The sequence below is a fragment of the Platichthys flesus genome, chromosome 4 (genome assembly GCF_949316205.1).
Source record: "Platichthys flesus chromosome 4, fPlaFle2.1, whole genome shotgun sequence".
NCBI lineage: Eukaryota > Metazoa > Chordata > Actinopteri > Pleuronectiformes > Pleuronectidae > Platichthys > Platichthys flesus.
This window is the reverse complement of record NC_084948.1, coordinates 24949507-24977064: the sequence shown is the minus strand read 5'-3', so window position 1 is coordinate 24977064 and position 27558 is coordinate 24949507. Positions and strand designations below refer to the sequence as shown.

Here is a 27558-nt window from a genome sequence, read left to right as displayed (position 1 = left end):
CATTAGATAACTTCATACAGAGGCTGTGATGCACAGGGTCAGTTGACTTTTAGAAGACAACACATAGAAGGTGTGTTTCTTTGCTGATTGCTGCCGTCACTGTGAATTCTGCTCCTCTACTCAGATACTTAAACTGACCTGAGCTTGACTTTATGTGGATGATCACTGATAACGATGCTCACACTTTAACAAGCCTTCAGAGCTATTTAAGGCGAATGACAAGGAAACTGCTGTTGAATTAATTAACTTAAACTGAAGGATTTCTCTGAGAAGCTTATAAACAGCCAAAGTTACTATTCAGGATATTTTTTGCTCAAAAACTCATCACGTGTAAAATTTTATTAAATTGAATAAAAAGGTTGAAACAATTAAAACATGTTTATATTTGACAGTATAGGCACGTTTATAACAAATGTGTACAAAAGACATTAAGTATTTCATGTTTGTGATAAAAAAACAAGCTGTGGAGTCCTTTTTAATCACAGCAGAGTCTCCAACGGGTGCAGTATTTATTTTCTGTCTCTTCGAGATACATAGTGTTGTTTCTAAAACCATTTAAACTACAAATTAATCATACAAGTGCTCCTTATTAAGTATTTGCACTTTTCCCTGTGGTTCAACGAATAAATAACATCGAGACATCGCATTAAACCAACTTACATGTAACACAGAGGTTTTGTGTGCAGCTGAGATCTGGTGAGTAAAAGACAAAATTTTAATTAAACAGGTTCCTGGGCACACAGCTCAGATGATTCTTAGATGCAGTTCCTGGTGCCACATATAGGGGCGGTGAATATTTTATATTTAAGCTTCCATTGTATCCATATTCATGTACCTCTGCTTTTCATTTAGCAATTAGGATTAAACCCATTCTGAAAAGAAGTGTGAAATACATGGCAGCAGAATTTAAGGATAATATGCATATAACATTAAAACATGATTTTAGGGGGGAATTAAATTAGCGAGTGATTATTCAGAATATCTTAAAAAGTGATAATATAGAAGAGTTAGAGGTTTGCTACATTTCCGTGCATGATCAAAGATGGTATATGTGATGTAGGAATTAAAGTTTGATGTATTTTACTGAAAGGAAGCTGAGGAGCTGGAAAGTCAAGGGTTTTTAAAGTTTATACTCTTCATGAAAAATGGATCTTTAAGATCCGGTTAGTGTGGAGCATCTGACATCAGAGAATCTGCAGCTGAAAACTACATCAATATTCTAAAGTGTTTGTCGGTGAGCATCTTCCCACATTTAATGGTATTTCCCCCAATTCCATTATTGCAAAAATACCATTACACTTATCTCTGACCATGACTTTGTATTCGATAACAAAATCATAAAACCTGAACAGAATTTATTTTTTAAAATCAGCCAGTACAAAGGTTGCCCTCTGACTTAAAGGCCTCATTCCTCATCCCAGTAGCTGTAACATAAATGTCTGTGTAACCATTACGGTTATTGATGGCTTTGATGGGGGTCATTATACATGCTGTGGGCAGCATATGCTCTTTCAGTGCTCTTGAAAATCCTGCGGGGGTATAAAGAACTCTGGGAAGGACACGTGGAGACTTCAGTGTTTGGACCAAACCAATTACAGAGCTTAGCTCTCGTTTCACTGCAATTGCGAGCGTGTGCAATCACATTATATTGTGTTTTCAGTCAATAGATCTGAATGCTGCTCTGGTCATTACCCTGGTGGTAAATTCAAGTGAGATGTGAACGAGGCGGCTACGGAACATCAATACAATTACCACGGTTATGTTAAATTGAATAAAACAGATAGTACACGGACAGATACTGATACCACAGAGATGCAGCTACGGTTCTATATTGTGTGTATGTATATTTGTTTAAATTTCTTTAATTATTACATCCTTATGTTACTTATTATATTTTAATTCAATTTTAGATATAGTGTCTTAGATGTACATTGTGTTGTATACCAGGTCTTAGAAGCACTAATGTCTATAACTGACTGAAGTAACATCATTGGTCGAACACAGTTTGTTATTTCAACAGAAAGCGAGGATCTTGATCGCCCCCTGGTGGCTGGCTGCACTACAGGTCATTAATCCCGACCAAACCGTCAACCTCTGTCATTTTCGGATTATTTAGGTTCAAGTTTGGATTTCATCAGTTATTTGATGCTATAAAAAAGGGGGGGAAACATTCTGATTGACAGTGGAGACTGACTTGTGATTGGTGGAGCGTGGGTGCATTCATATACGACACAGACAGTTTCCTTTACATCCAAAGTTCCGACCTTTTACTTTTAGATTCAACATAATTTCAGACCCTTGTGACAAATCCAGTGACGTTTTGGATCAACCCACTATTTTTAAAAGACATTTCCAACATTGTCCAACAAGCCTTTCAGTGTCTCGTCTGAATGACCACATGGCAGCTGGGACAGAAGGGAATGAGCTGCTAATTTCCTCTGTGAGTCATCACTCAGTGTTTTTTTAATTTGTCAGATCCAGTACGTCACTGTTTCAAACTTTAGCAGAGCAGCAGCTTGAAAAAAAACACCCCAGAAACAAACAGGCTGCTCGGCACGTCTCTTTAATGAGCCACGTCTCACTCACTACTTCATAATTTGTTGTCTGACATTTATTTTGGAATCCGGCTGTTTGTTAAAACCCTGTAAATGTGAGCTCAGCGAAGAGGAGGGAAGCAAACAGACACCGGCTGAGAGCGGCTGAATGCAAACATGATGCAATGATGCAACGAATATGCTGATTAGAATATTACACCATCCGGCTAAAAAACAGTTTTTTACTTTTCAGGCAAACTTTAACTTCTCTCCATTAAAAAAACAGTTTCCAGCTACATACATTCACAGTTCAGCTTTATAGGATTTGCATTTTCTCTTTTTCACCAACGTGGTAGGGGTAATTTTATGTTATTATGGGCTGCTTCCCCTTGAGAGTTCATGGTCCACAGAGGTAAAATTGTACACCATGTTTGGATGTTTTGTTGGTTATAGAGTAATGGAGGATCTTCAGGTGCCCCCCCGGCACTCCAAAAGACTGTCTGCTCATGCTTTTTTCCCGCCTCCCATCCGAGGTGAGGTCGCGGTGGCAGCAGGTTAAGCGTCGGTGTTACACAGATCCCTCTCCCCAGCTTTCAAGTTCCTCCTGGGGGATTCCCAGGTGTTAGCAGACCTGATGTGATATCTTATCCCTCCAGCTTCTCCAGGTTCTGGGTCTCCCCCCCCCCCCTCCTGATAAGATGCATCCCAAAGCACTGTGTGAATGTTGCTTATATATTTTTACATATAGACATTTTCAAAACGGATCCCTGATGGCTGCACGAATAAAAGGACATAAGAATATGTTAACTTGACTTTGATAGAATAAAATGTATATCTGTAATTTTATATCAAACTGGGACTGGTGAAATACCTTTGACACAGGTGAGACCATCGTCTACCCTCAGAGAGACATTTTGAGATGTGGAACCGACACAAGTCGTGAAGCCTGTCAGTCATTACTGGATAATATGTCTGTGTCTACTTTCACGGCCGCTGCTTTTCAAACACTTGTTCCACTGATGGGGGGAAAAAGACACAGCAATTTCAAGCTACATTTATCGCCAGTGACTTAAATGTTGTTAGGAGTGATGGCTGTTTAAGCAGGGATCCGCTGACGTGCCCTGAGCATCTGTTGGCTCATCTTTCGGAGCGACACCTCCTCTTTTGATTGAGACATCAGAGGGGAGCAGTGCATCGCAGACTAATGGGAAGAGCCGGAGAGAGGATTTAAATGTGGATTTCACTCTGAAGTCCAATCAGGGAAAAGGAAAAGGAGGCAAGTGTGCTCCAAAAGGCTTCGGGATAATGTACTTTTCCACCGCAGTGTGGGCAGCTGTTGTTTTAGTATACATTTATTCATAGGCCTCCTTACAGAAACAAGGGCTTCATGAAAAATACATATCAGGGAAGATTTAATTCAATTTTGATAAAAACTTTTGTGCAGCGACTTGACTTTCTTTGGTTTCCTTTTAGTTTGAGATGAACTATAAAGCTGATCCTTCTCAGGGTTGTTAACTCTACATCTTTACATATGATACAAGGGTATTGTGTCCAAAACATTTTATAAACACTCTCTTTGGCCTGATTTTGCAGCTTCCACACATCAAATGTTGATATTTTATTTTTCAACAAAATCGCTCCAATTGCAGTATTTACATCCTCCTCCTCCTACAAGGTCAGTACTCACCTCAAAACATCTTGAATGGTTTAGTTTTTTTTTTTAGACCCCACAATAATCTACTAGACCCCTAATGTGGATCCTGTGGCATCATCTCCAAACAGTTTGATCTTCACTGACCAGTCGATGGAAACAAATATACATCTGGTATTTTTGCACTTCACCTGCAGTTATAAAGTTCTGTCTGTAAACCAGAACACCTGTATTTACACATTAACTTTATTTAGAGAACTAAAGGTGGATTTGTTTACCCAGAATGCAGCAGCTCCTCTCTGTTTTCCAAATCTACCACCGCTGTGCCACAGTTTTTCAAAGCTGTGATTATGACCTGGAATTTGGTTCATCCATTTTTTAAATCTTTAATTTCTTTATTTATATTATTGTTTACAATTACTATTAGCACAAAAACACACCATTCATAATTTAACCGCGCATGAAACAGTTGTATCACATTGTATGAATGCACATTGTACTTATTAGGGCTTTCATTTTCAAAACATAATATATTGAAAAGTAAAAATGAAACGAATGAGAAATGCTTCTCTAAAATTTAGATTTTGCACTTTTGCAGTGTTTTGAGTTTTTAAACCTTTTTACAAATCCATTGAGATGAACAAATACACCAGCACTTTACTGGAACAGAGCTGAGTTGCTGAATAGTCGCAGTTGCAGCAGTTCGGGGAATGATGTAATGAAGGCGCCCTGAGGCCTGACCATGAGTAACACTTTGGAACAGAGCTTTTATAGCAGCCTCTTTTCTGTTTTCTGAAAATGAGAATGGGAGTTTCGCATTGGTCCATTTACCTGCATGGTATATTATTTCACACGGGGGATTTAAGCCAGCTAAGATAGGGGGAGGGTGTCCATCTATCATCTATAGTGTGTATCTTGTTTGGTGGCCTGGGAGCTGGAGCCAATCCCAGCTGACACTGGGCGATACGAAGGCAGAACCCTGGACAGGTCGTTAGTCCGTTGCAATCATGCTCAATTGAGGGTCGAACCTACGTGTGTGTAGGAGGAAGCTCTGGAGTAGAGAGCCCAGAAAAACCAGGATTCAAACCCAGAACCCATTGGCTGTGAGTTAGCAGAAACCATAGTGTGTTTCTGAGGTTAAATCTGAACGTGAACCTACTCTGTGAATAGGAATTCATGTGAAGGAGGCACCTTGGGGAGGGATGCGAGTGACTGGACTCATGGAAGGGCTTCGCAGGACATTGCAGCTGAACGCTGTAGTGATGTATCGACAAAAGAAAAGTCTATATACATTCTCCTCTGCAAGGGCTGTTGGCTTCCTCTCCATCCGAGATAATGGAAGGCGATTTGTGTTTTAAAGGTGTCAGAGCTCACAGCCACTCAGGCTCTTCGCCGCTGGGCCGATCTTTCACCTCTGCAGCCGCCTCATCTTTAGGAGGTGATGTGTGCAAAGGTGTGAGAGCCTTGAGGTCCAGTGTCGCACCAGCGCCGGGGACCACCACAAAAATTGGTTTATGAGAGGTTATTAACTGTAAACATGTCGGTCATGGTAGCTGCTGCTGATGGATTTATACACAGCATGTCTTTACACCTATTTGGTCCACAGGGGGAAATTTCTGCCACTGTCAGATATTCATGTTCCCCCCTCAGGATAAAATATTGATTTTGGTTTACGACCAAAACAACTTCACAACCATTAACATGCCCGTTCGTCTCAACTGTAAATTTAGCTACGGATATTTGACATTTGTTTTTTTATTTTTATATGTCTTCATTTTATTAGTCACAGTTTTTATGGTCTCCTTGTATTTCTCTTACTTTTAATGGCAGTTTTCATATTTTCATTTCTTCTGTCTGTTAATACTTTCATGAGACTTAATCAATAAATTGTCTCTTTTCCTTCCTTTGAAGGCTGTTGCCCACGAGGTAGCTTTAATGTAAACTAAAGTTATTAGTTAATATTCATATTAAATATGTTTCTGACAGCCACATTTATTGAAAGCCCAAAGTCACACCATAAAATGCTTTCACACTTAAGTTATAATAATCACAACAAAATGTACAATCATTTGATGATGTCATACTTTTGACTTCACTCACACACAAATGAATAAGCAAATTGAGCTGATTTGAATTTTATAAAACCCTCTATTAATTTTCTGATCTTGTGACCATTTGTTTGCACTTTGCTTCTGTCTCTTTAATGTGACTTCAGCTCTGCAGTTACGTCACAGACTCCCCTCCCCCCACACTTCCTGTTAATCTTTAACTTTCATTTCACTCGAAAGAACACACTGACGGTGGGTTAAACAAACACCACGACTCAGAGGGGAAGTAAACCTCAGTGAGGTTCGTGGAGCTGTGACTGACTGACTGTCTGTTTTCAGCTTGAATTACTTTTTACAATCATGTCCTGAGAAACCAGAGAAAACAGGAAGCATCTGTTCCTCCCTGAAGAGACTCAGGCTGAAAACCAGACGATCACATTCACCTTCCAAACCAAACTGAACCAAACTGGACCAGACGTCCTGAGTGAGTCCAGCTCCAGTAGAGAAGAGACAAACTACAACCTGCCGACGCTCCACACACTGACTGTGAGTTTAACAAACACCTCGACTTAGAGAGGAAGTGAACCTCAGTGAAGTTTGTGGAGCTGTGACTGACTGACTGTCTGTTTTCAGCTTCACCTGGAGACTCAATGGCTTCCAGATCAGAAGAGGATTACTGCTGTTCCATCTGCCAAGATGTCTTCAGAGATCCTGTTGTTCTGTCATGTAGCCACAGCTTCTGTAAAGCCTGTTTGAAGAGCTGGTGGAAAGACAAAGAAGTAAAAGAGTGTCCACTTTGTAAGAGAAGATCTTCAAGGTCAAAACCACCTGGTAACCTGGTGTTGAAGAACCTGTGTGAGACCTTCATACAGAAGAGAGATAAGAGCTCTTCACATGCTCTCTGCAGTCTGCACTCAGAGCAACTCAGACTCTTCTGTCTGGACCATCAGCAGCCAGTGTGTCTCGTCTGCAGAGATTCAGAAAAACACACCAAGCACAGATTCAGCCCCATCGATGAAGCTGCAAAACAACACAAGAAGCAGCTTCAGGAACCTCTGGAGCCCATGAAGAAGAAATTACAGTGTTTAGAACGTGTTAAAGTAGAGTTTGAACAAACAGCACAACACATTAAGGTCCAGGCTCGACGCACAGAGAGGCAGATCAAGGAGCAGTTTGAAAAGCTTCATCGGTTTCTACAGGAGGAAGAGGAGACCAGGAAGGCTGCACTGAGGGAGGAAGAGGAGCAGAAGAGTCGGATGATGAAGAAGAAGATTGAGGATCTGAGCAGAAACATAACGGCTCTTTCAGACACAATCAGGACCACAGAGAAGGAGCTGAGAGCTGAGGACGTCTCGTTCCTGCTCAACTACAAGGCTACAGTGGAACGAGTCCAGCAGCGCCCCCTGCTGCGTGATCCACGGCTGGCCTCAGGAGCTCTGATAGACGAGGCCAAACATCTGGGCAACCTGAGCTTCAACATCTGGAACAAGATGAAGGACCTGGTCTTCTGCAGTCCTGTGGTTCTGGACCCAAACTCTGCTAGTCCATGGCTCGTTCTGTCTGAAGATCTGACCAGTTTGAGAGTAGGAAAGAATAAGAAGCTTCCTGACAATCCAGAAAGGTTTGATCATTTCTTCTCAGTCCTGGGATCTGAGGGTTTTAACTCAGGGACTCACAGCTGGGACGTCCTGGTTGGAGACGGTACACGCTGGTCACTGGGTGTGTCAGCTGAGTCTGTCCATAGGAAGGGAATCATGCTGTCGGCAACATGGGGAATATGGTTCCATGAAGGTAAATTCACAGCAGTGTCACCATCAGCATTTTCTGATCTCTCTGTGCAGAAGATCCAGAAGATCAGAGTGAAACTGGACTGGAACAGAAAAAAACTGTTGTTCTCTGATCCTGATACTAACAAACACATTCACACCTTCACACACACTTGCACTCAGAAGATGTTTCCATACTTTGGCACAAGAGATCCTCATCACCCAGTGAAGATGTTACCTGTGAATGTCTCTGTGACGCTGGATCAGAGCATTTAGAGATAAAGATTTTATTCATCATGTTTATTTCTTCAAGAGAAATCTGCTGAATTTAAATGTTAAACTCGTTATTCTAAAGCTTTGATTATTTCTCTTTATACTCCTCACTAATTTTTATTTCTACTGACTTTTCCACTTGTTTAAAAATATTTTATTATTTTCTGATCTTTATCTTTGGTTTGTTTTTTTACTTTCATGGAAAATGTTTTCCATCATTTAGATTTTGTGTGGATCCATGAAGTCGAACTGATGAAGATCCACATAAAAATACATTTATCAATAACAGCTGCTCATTGTTCACATTCAACAAACTTTATTAAAACTCACACATGAGACATGATTCTTGTTTAATCACCTAAAGTCTGTTCACATAGGAAATAATCCAACATATATGAACATTTGTCTGTTTGATGTGATGAAGCCAAAATGATTATGTCCGTAAAAGTGTTTATTCACCAGCAGCCTAGTGATGTGGTTTTAATTTTGTAAGTTGAAATGTCAATATAAAGACAAAATGATTGTGTCTGTCAAAGTGTTTCCATTCATTCCTCAACAACAAAACAACAGAGGGTCAGTAGAAATTCTGCTGTCACAAACTCTGGAGCTGGAGCTGGAAATAGACGGTCAGGGTAAATTCAGTCAAACAACGTGATGACATCATGACTCTGTGGTGGAGTCCTAGTTAACTGTGATTACATTTCACACAGATTCACAATTTTACCTCATTGTTATGTTTATTGTCTAACCCTAACTTTAGCATTAGCCTTGTTAGCTAACATTACCCACTAGACACCATTCTTTACATAACATTACATTTTGTTTGCTGATGCTTTTATCCAAGGCGTCTCACAACAAGTGCATCAACCATGAGGGAACAAACCCAGAACAACAAGAATCAAGAAAGTTGTTCTGGGTCAAAAAAAGCCAAACTACAAAGTGCTATAAGTAAATGTAATTTAAGTGCTACTAAATTGTTAGTTTAAACTTATATTCCATGTATAGTCGGAAGAGGTGTGTTTTTAGTTTGCGGGGTAAGATGTGTAGACTTTCTGTCCTGATGTCCATGGGAGCTCATTCCACCAATCAGGAGCCAGGACAGAAAATAGTTGTGATCTTGTTGTGCATTAAGCTTGCAATGAGGGAGCAGCATTTTTTCTCTTACACACACAACCGTGTTTCACAATGTATTTTCAGCCAAACATTTAATCTATTTAATACTGTTAATGCGTGCTTTTCTTAAAACCATAATTCAATTACAATCATCAAGAACAGCAAACTTGCACACCGTCCGTTTTAATCAGTTTATTAGTAAATTGGTTTCTGTTATATTCTGCATGTTCCAGAAAACAGCAGTAAGAGATAAAATGGAGTCGAGTGAGAAGGATTGTGTTGCACATATTCAAACCAATAAGTACTCTCTTTATGAGCAACAATATTTTTTGGCGAAAGGTGTTTGTAATAATGGGCTTTAAAGATAGTCTATCTTCTAAGTAAAGATACTTAGAAGATAGTTTAAGATTCTCAAAGAACGTATACATTGTTTCACAATTAGTTAAGGTTCAATTTCTTTTATAAGATTTTCATTAGGCTCAGTCAATACAGGAAGAGAGCCAGTAACTTATAACTAATCCAGCTATTGTCACTTCAGCAAAGCAATCTCAGAGAAAACAGCAGCAGCACCTAGATGTGATGGATGTGATTGCTTGGGTTATTGAATTTGATGCTATTTATGTTGCCCATTATTGGTTTATGCACATGCATTTGTTTCCCTAATTGCAATATTGAGATAGTGGGAGTCAATAGTAATTAATTACTTTAAAAAAAAAAGAAAAGAAAAAGAATTAAGACCTGCAGCACCAGGGAGTCGGCACAGTTTACACTTTAAACCAGAAAGCCACTTCATGCAGCGCCGCTTAACACAATCTTTGAGAGGCCAAACGATCAAGAAGTCCATTAAACTGCGAATATTAGCAATTATAATTGTGTGTTTTAAACGTCTGCACAATTTCACAGCGCATCTGCGAATTGGAAGTGGAAAACATTGCTAATTCCAGAACACTTTATCAGCCTTTACAACGCTGTGCCACGCTTTGTATGTTTCTCCAAAGCTCAAGATGTTTCAGAACTAAATGATGACTTTTTGGGTTAATTATATTTACAGATTGAATGGTGCATCAGTTTACCCAGAATGCAGCAGCTCCTCTCTGTTTTTTCCGAAAATCTACAACTGCTGCACTAGAGTTTATTCAAAGCTGTGATTACGGCCTGAAATATATATATCTCCAGAGTAGTTCATCCAGCTTGAATTATTTACAGAAAATATAATTAAGCTGCTACTACAATTCATAATCTAACAACATCAAGAAACTGAATGAGATAAGATCAGATAATCCTTCATAACAATAAATACATCATTTATAAATCAGATGACAGTGGGGATAATTAATGAATAATGTCTTTATTCCTTTTAGTTCTATTATTATTTACAGCTACAAACAGCACACCATGCATTAATTCATCTAACAAAAAATTGTGTTAAAACATTATATCACATGGTTTTACTTCTAAGGGTTTTTTCTCACGACAAAAATATATTGCTAACATAAATAACGGTCGACTGTGCGCCAAAGGAAAAGCACAATGCTTATTGTGTGAGTTTGTGTTTTGTTTTATTATTATTGTTATTATTAATAAGTCTGTATTCAGGAATGTGTTTAGTTGTGTAAAGTCTAGCATTGACCCTAGATGTCTTCTCTTCTACGTCTTCACTGTAGAGTAAATGATTACTTTTGCCCACGTATTGATGTTTATCCATCTGACCTCCTGTGTGAGTCATGCTTTATTGAGGTCGTAACGTATGTCGTACAGCGTGGGCGCCTCTGGACAGGGCTCCATGTCTTAGTCTTGTTTTTGACAAGTCAATTCATGCTGTCTGCGCACACACCTGACCACTCTGCTGTAGCATGAACAGAAACGACTTTGTGCATCCATCTACATAAGGTGAATATTATGTTCTCTTTCACAGTCGTTCTTATTCCAAGTGCACATGTTGTAACGTTTGCAGTCCAGTAGAGGTGTGATGCTTTCCTAGGAGTGGCCGATTTATCCCCCCCCCCCTTCTAACACGACTGAATTCCTATTTTCTTGTTCAGTGAAGTGGAAGTGGGCGGCTCAGCGCTGTTTGCCAACGTAATACCAAACAGGATCTTTCACAAACACAATTAGTTCAGTGTTAGGCGATTGACAATTGGACTGATTGACAATCGGGAACCGGCATAATGACGGGGATGCTGTCTCAGAAGAGAGAGACGAGCTGTGGCCCGTGCGAAGGTGAAGACACTCCTCCACGGCTGAACAACATAATCTGTGAGTCCCGGGGGGGGGGGGGGGGGTTACAGATTTACACAGCCAAGTGGGGAAAAATCAAATATCCCCCTTTTCTTCAACTCAAGGACAACAAAACTCCAGCAGAGAATTCTTAGACTCACACGCTATTTGCAAAAAATACACACCTGCATAAAGACACATCCAAACACATTGTGGAGCATGTTTTAGAACAACGCTCTTGACTCACACAGCTTCACTTCCAGCTCTCTTCACTGCACAATTTGCATTGTGTGAGCCTCCACTCCCCTCGCAGCTGGTTCCTTTTGATGCCGGCCAGCGGCTGGAAGTAGCCCACTGATAAGTATATTGATTTCTGTGAACCACAAGTACCCCCCCCCCCCCCGTGTTGCTTTGTGTTCCCTTCCCTTTCTTTTCTTTTCCTGGAGCTTAATCTCGATATTGCCATATCAGACAGTTTGGGATAAGAACAGCAAAAACATGCTTTTTTTACATTGGAATGAAAATCCATTTCTGTGGATAAATTTAGTTTCCTTTGATTGATCGAATGTAAACAGAGTATTCCCAGCCTGCGACCTACTCAGCCATGCGTCAAACTGGAAGCCCGAAGCATTTAAACATATAAAAGCTTCCACAGTAGGGTTACTAACAAGTACCTGAACTCGCAGATACATTTTTGGGTTTGTAGTCCCGAACTGCATACTACAAAAATCTAACCGCAGTTTAAGCAAACACAAGCTCATTTTAGCTAATGATACTTTAAGATGCTTCTTCAGGTTGGAGGTGGAGTCTTTGTACGCTGAAAGGAGGTTGGTTGCTGGCAAGCAGAGGTTGCACTGCACAGTTATATTACATTCGCCCTTCTCTTTCTTTAAAGTAAAATGCTGTATGAATTTCCAGGATATAAAAGCATTCCTGCCCTGGCTCTGTTGTGCCGGCTCTGGCATCTACTCCTCTTCCAACTCCATCAGCAGCTACTGATCACGCAAATAGCTCACTTTCATTAGTTTCATGTTAGGGCTTCTGGGAAATGCATCAACTTGCCTTAATTTATTTAGAGAGTGAATAAACTCGTGAAACAGAGAAGTACCGCCATTAAAAAATGTAACTGTATTCTGAATACCACCTATTTAAATTGAAACTGTAACGGAATACAGTTACTCATAATTTGTATTCTAAATACGTAATGGCAGTACATGTATTCCATTACTCCCCAGCACTGGTCACATCCTATTGTGTCTGCGGCCCGCCGCTCTTCCCTGCAGGTTGCTTATCTCGAGTTTCCGACCTCTGGCCTCGGTAAACTAACCATGGATAAATCCCCAAAAAGAAAAGTCTTGAAGGTAAATTTAGATTTTAATTCTGCATGGAAAGATTAATTTGCTTTCACTGCCAACGAGGCAGACTTACCTGTATGCTTGATATGTGGCGAACAATTAGCAAACAACAAAAAATGTCATGTTGAAAGACAATTCCAGGGCAAGCACACAATATGATGAAAAGTACAGAGCTGGAGATGAGCAAAAAGCATAGTTATGTGTTTCATTTAGTTCAAAGTATGCCTACACATGGCAATGTATTTAATTCTCCTCTTCATAAGAGTTTGGTGTTTTCCTAACAGGAAAAAATACCAACAAATGTCAAGAGTTTTTTATTGTCGTTCTATACTTAATACTTAATAAATGCAACAAACTATATATATATAACTTTATAAGCTGTGTTATCAAGTATGTTTTGTGGCTCCAGACAGATTTAATTGTGGGTAAGAGGGGGCAAGATGGCTCTTTCTATAGTAAAAGTTGCCTACTCCTGACCTAGTACAATTCCAACACCACTGACGAGTGACCATCGAGGCACCCAGAGAAAGAAATTAAATAAAAATTAAATGAAGAATCGGCCGATGGCACCACGTTGCTTTGTCAGGTGACCTATCAACAAGAGGGCAATGCATTTCTCAACTTCTGGGTCCCCTGCTTCCATGGCAGCCAGCAATCCTGTTGCAGAGCCGAACTTCTTGCTCAGGTCCTTGAAAATGGGTGCTTGGAGGCTTGCAACTTTTTCTGCAGTGAGGTCGATTTTGGCGTCTTCAACCTCAGCCAATATGTTTTCAATGAGCCGTTGGATGGTTGCCTGCGGGTCTTGAAAGTAGATCCAGATCATTTTTGCCTGATCCAGTGTCTTCATCATGAGCCTTATCACAAGAATCCTGATAAAAGCATTATTGTTTTGTGTCAGTGCTGCTGCAGTCTGTTCAGGATCAGCTGAAGTCAGATCGGGCTCAGCTTGACCCTGGTCGAGATCAGATGAACTCTGGTCGGTATCAGATGTACTCTGCTCAGTATCAGACGTACTCTGCTCAGTATCAGACGTACTCTGCTCAGTATCAGACATACTCTGCTCAGTATCAGACGTAATCTGCTCAGTATCGCACATACTCTGCTTGGGATCGGATGGATACTGGTCAGGATCGGCTGGGATCTGGTCGGGATCGGATGGGATCTGGTCAGGATCGTCTGTACTCTGGTCGGAATCAGCTGGATCATCGATCATATCGCATAAGGATCCTGACTCCATTAAAGCCTGTGCCACTCTGTTGCTGTGGTCATCAGCATTGTTTTGCACCACCCAGTCCATAATTGACAGGAAATTAATCACTCTGTCCCATATGTCTGAAAGCATGGGATCCTCTGACCTGGGAACTGGCGAGTTGTAAGTCGGGGGTGTGATGTGAATGTAAAGGAGATCACTCAGCTCTTGTGCGAGGGTTAAATTATTACCAGATGAGAAGTTTTGATTTGCATCATCCTTTGTAAGAAGCACATCGTCAATGGAAGCATTGAGTGCCTGCAATTCCTCCTTGCTTTTGGCTGTGGCTGTAGGGTGAAACCTTGCCCTGATTTTTGCAACAATCCTGTGAATGTATGCTTTACCAAGAGTCTCCACGATAAAGTTCTTTATCCTCCTCTTCACACTGTCTGCAGAGTTGATCCTTTGGGGGCTTGTACCTGCAGACTCGGTCTGTTCCGTCCTCGCTGCAAACCGGACAATGGCATCTGCAGCATTTTTGATCTCCAGACGGGACTGAGACTGTAGCAGGGTGTACTCAGCATCAGGCACAACATCCAGAATCACATCTGTGAACTGACTCACCTCCTTTTCGATTATTTCCTCGACAGATTTGATCCTTTCACTCACAACAGTTTCTTCTGAGGAGCCACTCTGTGATGTAGTCTCAACCAGCGGGTCAGTAATGGACTCTCTGACTTTTCGTACGCAGCATAGTTTTTTCATTTTGCCCGCAAATTTCTTCATGAACTTGCAGGCATAAAAAACCATTTTGTTCAGTCTGCCTGTGGGAATGACTCGTTTTGACCGAGGCGGCGGTGATGAGGAGGACAGTTGTTGAGTACTGTTGACACTCACTGTGATCTCTTCCACCAATGAGGATGTCAGTTTCTCCAAGCTGGAGGAACGGAAAGACGAGCATAGCGAAGAATGCAGAACTTCAGCAAAACCTTGGGAAACTGGTTCGCCGATACTTTCCAACACAACTTCCTCCGATATGCAGACGTTGTTTTTTAAATGCTTGACCAGAACCCCAGAGAGGGTTGACATCAAATTTACAAGCAGCTCTGCCAGGGAAAATTTTGTGGCTTCGTCAGGTTTTCCAGATTCTAACAGTTGCCACTGGACTGCTGTTAGCCCCTCTGAGAAGGCTTGAATGTAGGGACGAACCATGTCGATTGTGATCTGTGGTTTATCCGACATTACTTGTGGGGAGTCTTTCAGATCCATTGTCATCTTCAGTAAGTGCTCTGCTGAATTTGAATAAAATTGAACTCCTGGATAAGGTCCAATGCTTTGGGTATAAATTACAAGCTCTTTGATCCACCTGTAGGGCCAGAGCGCTAACAATGTCTACTCTATTTAGGCATTGCCCGGCAACATTTAATACATCATAGACAAACAGAGACATTTAATAGACATCCTATGGAAAAACCATCCTTTTTTAAAAAGGAGGTGTGTCACAGGTTAAAGGAACCCACTTCTTCATTAAATAGATCAAAGGGTTCAAAGGCCTTTGCTGTTTCGAGCTCTGCCCCTAGTCCCTGTAACCTTGGACAAAAAGGAAGACATAAAGGACATTTTCTCAAAGTACATATTTTCCCTTTTCAGTTTCTTTATTTTCTCAGCTGTAAAAAAGGACACACTAACAACTGTCCATCAAAACAAAACAGAAGCACAAACTGAATGTGATGATGGCAAAAAATATAATTGTTTTAAATTATGCCATCAAATATAAATGCAATAAAATGTTCCAAATGTCAGGGTGACAAAAGGTGTTGCTTTTATAAGGTTTTACAAGAATAATGAGGCTGTCAATGTACATGCAATGCCCATGAATGCCTGTGAACCTAAAGACCAGTATGTTTTGAGCCACCTACCTACATATTTGAACCACCTACTCTATGTGTCAACACAATCCAGTAAAGTGCGGTTATATCGCAGCAGGAGAGCCTGCTCAAAGTGTTTATCTGTCATTTTGTTGCAGTGTGGAGTGAAAGTCCTCCCTGGCTAAAAAGCCGCTGACAGGAACACTTGATGGCAGAGTAGTATTGTACTTAAAGAAGAGGGCTCTGATCATTGGATACATTTTCAATGAAGCCAATGTCTGGATCTTGGAGGTACCTCTGCACCTCTTCCTCCACTGATGAACTTGTCATTTGTGTTGTCTCAAAAGTATATAAGTTGTCTTATCATCTTCTGGATCACCTCCAATTGCGGCATTTCCAGTGGTGCCGGAATCCTCAGAAGGCTCTGTGTGAAGAAGACGAGTCTCTTGGACCATTGCTCTTTTCATGGCCGGTATGAACCCGGCGTTAGATTACTCACCAGCGTGCAGTAGATAACTTACCCACGCTATGTTTCAGCCTGCATGGAAGAATCCGAGCCCTATTTGCCTGTATGTCTTCCCACGAATAAGGCAGCTTCGTCGGGTGAGAGAAAGATGTGCTTCTCCTGTCGGTCCTTGTCAGTAACCTGGAGCTTGGCAGGGAAGAGCATCCTGTAGTTGAATCCAGCGTTTTAAAATTGAGACTTCACCGGGATAAATGCAGCTCTCTTCCTGGAGATTTCAACGCTGAAGTCCGGAAAGAAACAGAGGTGGCCCTTGAAGATATTTTTTAAGTGATTTCTTTCACCGTGTTAATATGTGGGGAGTGAAGGAGGCTGTCAAGTTATTTTTTCACGTCAAATTCTCATTAATAAGTTATTAAACCTCGTCAGGACTTAAATTTCTCATCCCTGAACAACCTTGGGCTTTGTTAACGTACTGAACCTTGTTTGCATCTCGCTTCATCGACTCTCTCCTTCAGTGTCGAGCTTCAGGGAGAGAACCATCCACCGAGAGCTGGACTAACTTTCACATCGTGACGATTTCTCTTCCCAACAGATGTAATAAAAATAGTTCTGTCACGCCTCGTTGAAACATCAGTTACACACTCTGCACACAGTGTAAGTAAAGATAATACTCGCCAAGCACTTCATTAGGAACACAACACCATGTGAGGGCCTCAGTCACTGCATAACAGACTGACGCTTCATTTAGTGTTTAGTTAACTTCTGAGATTCAACACAGGAAACAGTTGATTTAAATACAGGAAGTATCAAACAGGCAGTAACACATCGGGGGGGGGGGGGGGGTCGGGGGTTGTTTAACTAGTGTCCCCATTCAGGTATTTAATCTCGGAAGAGAGATAATTTCCATGATTAGCCACCACAGTGCGATGGTGGGATGGATCCGCCCGTCACAGATGAAAGAACACGTTTGTGGGCCACGTTTGAAGGAGCCTTAGAAATGGAGCAGCCTAGTGACGCAATCATCTTCAAAGGCAGTCTCTCTGAGGGATGCGGACCCTGAACTGAGACGCAGCTGTTCTCTGACATCTGGCTTTGGTTGAGTAGTTGAATGACGGGATGGTAATTTCAAGTTTTAGCTCAATTCTGTTTCTTAAGGCATTGAGTTCAGTTTTCATCATTTGGTCTGTTTGCTTGTGTTTTCCTCACAGCCTGAGTTCAATCCTGTTAATCTCTTGATCGGACCAGATCTTTGCTTGAATCTTTTGTAGTTTGAGTTTTGCCGAAATAAAGTCCTTATTTTTCCAGACGTATCTTCCAGTTCCATCCCACACCCACTGGAATGGGCCTCCTCCATTTTCTCTTCCATTCTGGAAACATTCTTTTGAGATGCTGGTCAATGCGGACATTTCCTGCAATGTGTAAACACCACATTCAAGCTGTAAACCTTGATGCTGCCACAACCCCAAGGTTTCCCAGAGGATTCCGATCAGGTGATCTCAGAGGCCACATTGAACAGTCGCGAGGCATGCTCCGTGACGTGGTGGATTATCTTACCGGTAGAAACCATTAGAAAATGGTAAATTGTGGCCAGCTATGCACATGCTAAGCGAGATATGCTGTGGAATTCAAACTACTATTGATCGGTATTAAGGTTACCCAGAAGCCCAGCCCCAGCAGCATCGACACACGGAAGACTGTGTCCATGGATTCATGCTGATGAATTCAAAGTCTGACCCAACGATCTTTGGGCCTCAGGAGAAATCGAGATTCATCCGACCAGGCTTCCACTTTCCAATCTTCAGCTGTTCCTTGGATTTCTGTTCCTCGGCTGGAGTCCAACTTCAGCTGTTGTGTCCCATCCCCCTTCCACACATTGTGTTGAAGCGAGTGTGTAGAGATACGACAAAACTGAGCACTAATCAGTGTAATCGGTGATGCTTGGGTGTTACAGCTCAATTTCCTCCCTCAAATAAAGACGGTAGCGGAGTCTGGTTTTTTTTTTTGCCAGCACATTTAGACCCTCTGGTAATGTGAAACATATCTCAAGTCAAATATTTGCACATGGCTGCTGTCTAGGAGAGTAAAGAAGAAGGGAGTGATGAGAGACAGCTCTCTGCAGGTCACTGTGTTTGCTCGATACTCCTGGGAAGTGCTGATACACGTAAGTCAATAATGGGGGGAGCACCAAGCAGATGTCTGCTTCGTGGAAGAAGCTGCCAGGTCCCAATGTCTTTTGAGTGTACAGTACAAATATATATATATATATATATAAATAGATAGATATATACATCCTCATCCTCGTGTGGTTTTATGTGAAATTGCTGAATCCGATATTTCCGCTTCCACCCTGAGTGAAATGCTGCGGGACTGCAATCGATGGTTTGAAGGATTTGAATAATGCCATGTAACTTTGATGCGTGGTGTTATTCCACAGGTTCCCTGTCTCCACGCAGTCAAACACCGATCAGTCTCGGCTCGTGATCACAAAAAAAAAGGATCCACAACTGAGCTTCAACTTCTTTGATGAGCTGTCAATCAATCAGGCTCACAGCCCCACTGCACAGGAAGGTTAACCCTTTGTCTGCTGCTCCTCAAAGCCTGCTACAAGGTGGTTGCAGTATTTTTAGACCAAAATATTTTTGACCTCTTTTACTGAGTATGAGGTGGCACAAAAAATAACCAGTATGCCTCTTCTTTCCTTTTCTCCACATCAGTGATTTTAAAAACCAGTCTGATAGGTCGTCTGTGGAGCTACAGACCTACAGTCCTGTTTTCCTGCTTTAGGCGACTAGAAGCCCGAGTAATTAAAACATGTGGAAAGGAGGACGTCAGCTGACAGAGTGTTGGGAGGAGGTTCTAAGGGGGAGAGTTGTTTACGATGTGAAACTGAACAGTAGTTTCTTTTCTCTATAATCAAATCCACAACCTTAACCAATATTATATTGTTTTTATTATTGTATCCATGAAAAATCACCTTTATAATTGTATGGAAGTAATTCTACTTTGGAGCAAATTTTCATGTCTTTTTTTATAGATTTTTATTGTGAAATAAATCAACTCTGCTGTTGCTGTCACATTTTGATTCCTCGCCTGCTTGTCGCTGGAGGGTTTTTTTCAAATGCATGAGACATCACCTTTGTCCGGCCAAGCCCCGTCAACCTCAAACTATATAGTGAGAAAACAAAACAAAAAAAACGCACAAATCGAAATCTCTTCTACGAAATAAATAAAACTGTTGGAGCTTTAGGAGAAAACAAAGGGCTCAAGATGTACAAAACAAAATCACTAATAATTAATAATGTAACGGCTTTAGCAAACTAAAACTCAGGTTTCTATATATCTCACCTTTGACCCCCTTAATAAGTAATGTTGTTTACATTGATTAAAGGCTTGAAAAACAACAGTAACACAAACATGATACAATAACACAACACAGTCCTTATATGAACCGTTGAGTTGAAGACAATAAATGCTTTTTAAAAGTACAAAAGAACAAATTCCAATCATCTGTATAGTATTCAGACGGAGCCTTGAGTCAGGGAGAACTAATGATAAGTTATTTTGGGGTCATTTGGGTTAATCAATCTTTTAATTGTCCCATAAAATGCTTTTATTATACTATAACATTTTTACTATAACACTTTTACCCGCCCAGCGTTACACAGACGGTAAATCTCACTCCGAGTCAGACAGCGGTGTATTACATTGAATGACTAATGGACGTCGCCGAAGGTGTTGCAGAAAGTGTGTTCATTCGACAATATGCTACTGTTAAGAGGGAACACCGGATGAGACGGGATTAATGGTCTCAAGTGTTGGCTCAGGAGACGCTGCCTCGAAAATGAGCTACAAACCATTCGATAAATGATTCATGGAGTCCGACCAATGCATTTAGTGGTAGAGCACTCAGTCCTATATAACCCCCCCCCCCCGAGGGCGACTTCATTTGTTTAGTTTTCTTTTTCGCTGAAAAGCTATGATGTTCAACGGCGACTGCTCGTTTGGGAAGCTGCATGTCTAACAGCCGCCCCAGAGGTCAGGTTCAGAGACGTCGCCGCGTTCGTTCAGGGTGTTCCTCCATCATCTCTCAAATAAGTCGGGACAAGAAGATGTGAACTGGAGAATCCACCTTAAAAGAGAGAGGAGGGAAGAGGCGGTATTGATTCATGGCCTCCTGCAGTTCTCCTCCCTCATTCATCATGCTGTCCCTGTGCACACCACCGTCACTTCCCAGTAGGGAGCCTCTCTCCTCCTCGCCGTGCAGCCAGGCCACTCATCCTCGTGTCTGGGTAACAAGCTGGTGTGCTCCACTCAGACCCCCTCCCCCAGGCCTCCTCCAGCCCCCTTACCCTTCCGCTCTGCTGTCACACTCCTGCACCCGGAGATGCACAGGGACAGGATTAGGCGCTCTGCTCTGCGGAGCCAGAAGCGTGCGGACGAGTTCCTCCTGTCGTAGCCCGTCACCGGCAGCTTTTCAATTTCCAGTTCATTAACACGATGCTCTGTTTACAAGCTAATTTGTCTCTGAAAAGGCATATTTCAATGGTTTCATAGAGGTGTTGGTTGACAGATATTTGCACGTGTTGCAGGTCTGCGTTCTCCTGCTCAGATCCGGATACAAGACGTAACAAGCCCCGGAAACAAGTGTCAGCTGCTTCATCGTTTAATAAAACAAAGTGACACTTGCACCGGTGTGATTCCAGCCCATCACGTTACGCTGAAGTAGCCTCATGCTAATTAGCGACATTTCTCTCCGCGGAAGGACAGCGTGATTTAACCGCGACAGTCAAATCAGCATTTCTCCCAAAAAAAGATTTATTATTTCTTCAAATTTGCATCAAGTCCTTCACAAAAAAATCAGTTTTTATTGCATTTCTACTCCTGCATTCATTGAACACACAAAAAAAAACACACTTTGTCTTTTATTAATAAATTCGAAACCACAAGGAGCCGTTTGTGAATATTCAAATGAGGCTTTGACCTTTAATAAGAAGGCAAAAAATGGCACAACCTTCAGTGATCTGCTGTCAAGGGGAGAAAAAATAGAAATACATTTCCTCAGGAATGTTGTGACACTGTTCGATCTTGAAAAGAAAACACTAGGACACGAAGCAAGGTCCCGCAACGCTGCTGTGTCTTTCTTTTGTGTGTTTTCTTCCTCTGGTGAAAGTGGGAGTGTCGTCTCACTTTGACTTTGCCGTTTGAATAAGATCCTCCTCTTCTTTCACAGCGACGCCACCGGCCGGGGTCATCCGCCCTTCACCCTCTCGAAGGTTTCCGTGAAGCTTGGTCGCCTCGCTCGCCCCCGACATTACCATCGCTCCTCGTTCACTCCGTGAATATTACGCCGCGGCACAGCAACAGCGTATTCTCATTCCATTCCCTGTGCCTCCCTTCAAGGCCCCTCACAAAGTCAACCCCAATTTATTTGCGAGGGATGGACTCATCATCGCTCTGGCCTGCTTCTCTCTCTCTCTCTCTCTCTCTCTCTCTCTCTCTCTCTCTCTGTCTCTCAGACACTGTCGTTCATACTCTATCTCATCTTGACTGAGTCACAGTCTGAGCAATTTGTAAACAGCCCCTGTATTCAGATGAATGTGTAATTAATAATACAAAATAATAGCAAAATATGAAATGCCAGTGAGTCAGTGGAGTGTCCCATCTGTCCTGTGAGATCCTCTCTTTCTAATCACCTGATGATGATTATTTTTGTCTCACTTTTGTCTTTTCTTGCGAAGCAGCTCTCGTTCTATTTGCATATATTAAAACCAATTCCCCCCTCCCTGCAAGGAGGAGGTAAAAGTCGTCTGGACTCAGGATGAACTGAACCTTTAAAGTGTTTGTTTTGTTGGCAAATCAAAATGGGCGGGAATCAATCAACCTGCTGTCTGCTCTCAATTTGCAATTTGTAGCCGCTGCCGGACTTTGCCACTGAGAAAATAACAACATGTCCGGGAAAACAGTTTGTGAGTAAAAGTCAGGTTGGTATGTGTCCGACAGAAGGAAACAGCCCGGCCTCGCTCCTCTCGACTGTTCAGGTAGATAACAAACAGATGTCAAACAAGCAGCAGGCTGAGACCCCTCTCCTCCTTTATTTACCTTCCACAACCAGATGCAGTTGTCTTTGCTTTGCTTTGTGAGTAGACCGGGGGAATGGGGTGAGCTGCAAGATCGGCCCCATGATAAACTCCCATAGCTGCCTGGCAGAGGGGAAATGTGATTTTATGTTTGTCCTCGTGTTGAACCTAATCTCTCCACGAAGCTATCGTACTATCTCCTCAAAAAAAAAAAAAAGGCAGAGTTCAGAAATCAACAGTTCAAATACATCTTTTCCAGGACTTTGGGGAACTTGGAGACTCAACTCTCCCATTCAGCGTTTTCATTGTCAGGTTTTGATATTTCACTCCGAGTGGTATCAACCTGGTTCAACAGCCGGTGCTTTTAGATCTGCTGCGTCGGCTGACTGACTCCAGTGGAAGGACAGAACATCCAGATCTTCCTTTTTGATCTCCACTGTACCAACATATCCCCAATTCAATGAGATTCATATCCTTCAAGAGCCATTCTAGTCTGACTAATGAGGCTGAGCGGATTCAGGGGCTGAGCAAATTGAGCATGGCATCCTTTTCTATTCTGCCTCTTTCCAACAAGGTTCTTGTAGGAATTTACTTTCAGATTTTCTCTGTGCGCTCATGTGGGACCAGATACACCTAGTTTGACAGGCTCTTAAATCCAACAGGAATACGTTTGCATTTCATAAAGTGCAAAGCCCGACCTCGCTCTCCGATGCTCGATCCAGTGGTTTTGGACCAGGTCGGGGCAGCATGGTGCAGCTAGCTGGATCTTTTTGTGAGTGGGTTCATTTCCAAAGGGGTGGTTCATCCTGTCCTCGCTGTGCCTGTCTCCAGGTGATGGAGAGCATGTGTCCGCGGCCAGGCGTGCTGTCGGGCTCTCCAGATCACCCGCTGGAGGCATGACCTTCCCTCTCTTACTGCTTAACCTAATCAATTACGGTTCAGAACAGAAGCCAAGAGAGAGGGGAGACAGAAAGCCTGTGACCTTGTCAGAGCCCTGAGGAGACTGTGAATAATTCCCTTTGAGCCCCATAAAGAAGGTTTCCACGGCAGGAAGAGAAGAGGAAAGGTAAAGCTTGTTAAGCGGCGGAGGAAAGGACCAGAACGACTTTGTCAAAGGTACTAAAGCGGGATCGGGAACTGCTCGATACAAACACAAATCTCATAACAGTCTTGTACAGTCAGACGCTCGTAAACATTGAAATCACGACAGCCTTTTTATGGCCTGAACAAATTGGATATGAGCCAGAAGTTTTCTACATGTAAAATAGCAAACGTGGCCCTTGTTTGTCGAATATGCAGAGCTCCAGGTGTGATCTGGATTTAAACCTAAAGTGCCCCATGGTTAATGATGAATGTGGCCCAGATCTGGCAAACAGTAGTGTACCGACCAAGTGGAAACTATTTTGCTATGTGGGGAGGAATTCTGCTTTTACTGTAGTAAACAATAGTTTACCTTTCATATATGAAGCACGGGACTCTGCAGTCAGACGCCTTCACAACAACACAGAGATCTCTGTATCTTCTCACACTCAGCCTCTTCAGATAACCACAGGATCATATCTGGAGTTCAGTTCATGTCTGAGGCGGCTCCATTTGAATTTCTCTAATTAGCTGTTTACTCTCCTCTGCACAGAAAGTGCGACTGCCTTATTTGTGTTGATTACAGGCCTCAGATCTGTGCTTAGGAAACCCATCCACTCATTGACTCTTCATTTGATACATGTGTCAAATAAATATAGTTAAATTATAAACACTTGTTCAGCATGCGTGGCTGGGCTTCAGGAAACCCCCGAGCCACAACAGCATCTCCAGGTTTTTTGATTTATCAATATGGTGAAGTGTTGCTGTAGCTCGAAGCTCAGCGGCCGAGCCAAGGCCCGGAGTCACACCGGATCTGCACCGGGCTGCACAGCCAAGACTTTACCTGATACTTTCCAGATCAGCTGCTATCTGAGCCTAGACTCCGAGGCAAGTGTTTGAAATGATTCATGTGAAAATCCTGTTTGTTTACAGAGGTACACGAACACTTCACGTTGAAATAACTAGAATCTCTTCACGAGTAGCGGACACGTGAACAGGATTTTCAGAAACGCATCTCGCACAAAGTGTGATGTTGAAACCTGAAACCTCTCATCGGCAGGGGCGAGGAACCTCTTTCACTTATCAGGGGCCATTTCAATTATTCTAGCATCCTATGTGAGCCACACTAAATTATTAAGGACACAATAAAGCACCCTATACCCTCTCTAATGTGTTGGGCCGGATGTGCTTTATTATGGTGATGCATCTGATGTCAGATGGTATTGATGACGAGGATGATGGTGGGGGTGGTGATTATGCAACTTGCAGCAGTGCCATGCATTTGTGGTACAGGCAGCAAACACACACTTCATATCAAACTCATAAAGAACTATATCTCTTACAGTTTTCTTCAGTGTTTTTTTATATATATATATATATCTTGTGCGATATCAGTAATCTGCTCAGCTTGGGTTCTGACACCTTTCACACAATTTCACTTCATCCAGTTCTAGCAGTTTCAGTGAGTAGCGTCTCAGCTGTCAGCTCATTGTCGCTGTCTGGACTTCCCGGAGCACTGGCTGGTATTTTACTTCAACAAAAAAAGAAGTCATACATCAAATTTCTCCTCCACAAATATTCCACCTTTACCTTTCTTTCACCCATACTCACCATGAAGCTTTTAAGCGATGACTAGAAAGAGCTGCACGTGTGTTTTGTTCAAAAGGAACCACCCAGAACATGCCAAATACATCATTTTATTATTATCTTTTTTACATGATAATAACAAGTGTCATTACATATAAAATAATCATGTAATGACACTTTTCAGTAGCTTTTCTGTACTCATGAATTGTCCTGCAGGCTGTGCACGAGCTGGGGATTGGAGGTTGGCCACCTCTCCTCTTGTTCAGTCATAGAATCTGAATTTTTGTAGAACAGTTTTGCAGAGTACGCCGAGTTTACAATTGTCATAAAATATGAGTGGATGGAATCTTAAATATTTGTTTTCTTCGCAGAGAAAGCAAGTCGTCTAGAAATTAACACTAAAATATTTCTTATCACATTGTGGGATCATGTATGTCGTCAACAATGTCATACATATGTCTGAATGGTCTTAATTTTAGATTTAACTTAAACCTTTATCCTTTTAGAGAATCTTCTCTGAACTTGCCAGCACCATCTGCGATTCTTATTCCACAGTGAACCGGCTCCACACCCCGCTACATCTGGATGCTTCCCAGTGCCACCACAGTCATTGCCGAGATTACCATTCAGGGCTCAGCGGACCCATTGAGAAGGACACATCAGTGGTTTGTGTCAAAGTGTGTAATTTGTTTGTGAATATCAAACTGCAACCTTTAAAGTCACGCAGCACCCAGGTTTAACATAATCATCCGTAATGACTGCAGCGCTCTCCACGAGGTTTCTGCATTTCATTTTACTTTATACGGCACAATTATATGAGTTTATGTTTTACACAGCGCTCATTCACTTGAAATTGTTCCGCTGAAGGTCTGGGTGGTAATGCAACGTGGAGCTATTGCAACAGCTTGTCGCCGCATAAGTCCTTGTCTTCAGTGAAGCTTATTACCTTTTCGCTGCTGTACTACAGCCCGGGGAGCGCAGAGTGCTTTTCTATAGGACGCATTTCTGGAAGCTTTTCAGATTCCCCACAGTCTGGTGTGTGTGTGTGTGTGTGTGTGTGTGTGTGTGTGTGTGTGTGTACATTCGAAAACCACAAATGTATCTTTTGAATATAGAAAGTCTATAGAATATCATCATCACAACATCGGAAGCCTGTTTTGACACGAGCGCCCTGGTCAACTGGTAGAGTGCGTTTCATGTATCAAAGCTGAATACTTAATGCACTGGCCTGGTTTTCAGTCTGTAGCCGTGAACTCTTTAGTGCATCTCAGTGATATTTCCTCTCGACTGTCACCATCAAATACAGCAGAAATTCTAACAGATGAATTCAAAAAATAAACATTTTTAACAAATATACAGTCTCAATACTGTGCCATTTACTTTGCTGTTCAGTGAGCCACAGGCAAACTGCGACCAGATCTGAAGACACAGATCTTGATCTTGATCTTAAGAGAGTATGCATGCTCCCCCCCCCCCCCCGCCACCCCCCAGCCTGCCACCCTGACCTGAGGACCTGCAAACCACACAGAGAATTTCATTAGCAGAGGTTTCAGTTGAAGGCTGAGGCCTCGTGTTTTCTAAGTGCTCTCTCTTCGGAAGATTTCTCCATGCAGCCAGAAATAAAAAGAAACACTGAGGGAGACGCAGCCTCGATGTTATTTAGCAGAATGAACCAGCGGGACGACCTCCTGCTTTTTTTTATATGTTAATTGCTTATAGCAGTAGAGCCTGAAAAATATTTAAATATTCCTTAAAACTTTTCAACTGTGGACTCTTGTTGTGAAGTCTGCCGTCGGAGCGCTAATCAGGCTCTCTGCTTGAGTCCAGTTTCTGGAAAAAGCAAAACACAAACTCTGCACAGACACACTGAGCTTCACTGCCTCGTCTAATGAGATATCACACAAGCTGCAAAAAGAGGAAAAGTATGTTTAAAGAGAGAAGCCCATTTGAATCAGAGAGACAATGCACACATATGGGAATAACTGTGCCGTCTGTTTGATGGTGCTGTTGGTTCACCTGCAGTTTGTCTGGCCTCCGCTCTGATCCCGGCAGCGGTCGATCCCGGCTTGTTTGTTTCTTAAACATCAATCATGGTCACCTCCTAATGACTTATTCATTAACTCCTCCAAAACACACATCTCCACGATGAGAGTGGAAGGAGCATGTTTCAAGACGCACATTTGCAGAGACTGCAGTCAGCATTCTGCGGAATTAAAGCCACTATTAATCAATTTTAGCCGAGCTGGAGCCGATCCCAGACACATGATTCTGCAGCTAAAGACTGACAAATGTGCTCCGTGTGCGTGTGTGGGTGTGTGTGAGAGGGTGTGTGTG

The 27558-nt window shown here is 42.1% G+C and overlaps 1 protein-coding gene across 1 annotated transcript; it reads left to right on the top strand.

Annotated features, from left to right (window-relative positions):
* The first annotated feature begins 6467 nt into the window (after positions 1-6467).
* On the top strand, positions 6468-8807 carry LOC133952191 (nuclear factor 7, brain-like). Its single transcript, XM_062386527.1, has 2 exons — positions 6468-6779; positions 6867-8807. The coding sequence occupies exon 2, from the start codon at positions 6884-6886 to the stop codon at positions 8273-8275; it is 1392 nt and encodes a 463-aa protein (XP_062242511.1). The 5' UTR covers positions 6468-6779; positions 6867-6883; the 3' UTR covers positions 8276-8807.
* Positions 8808-27558: the final 18751 nt, after the last annotated feature.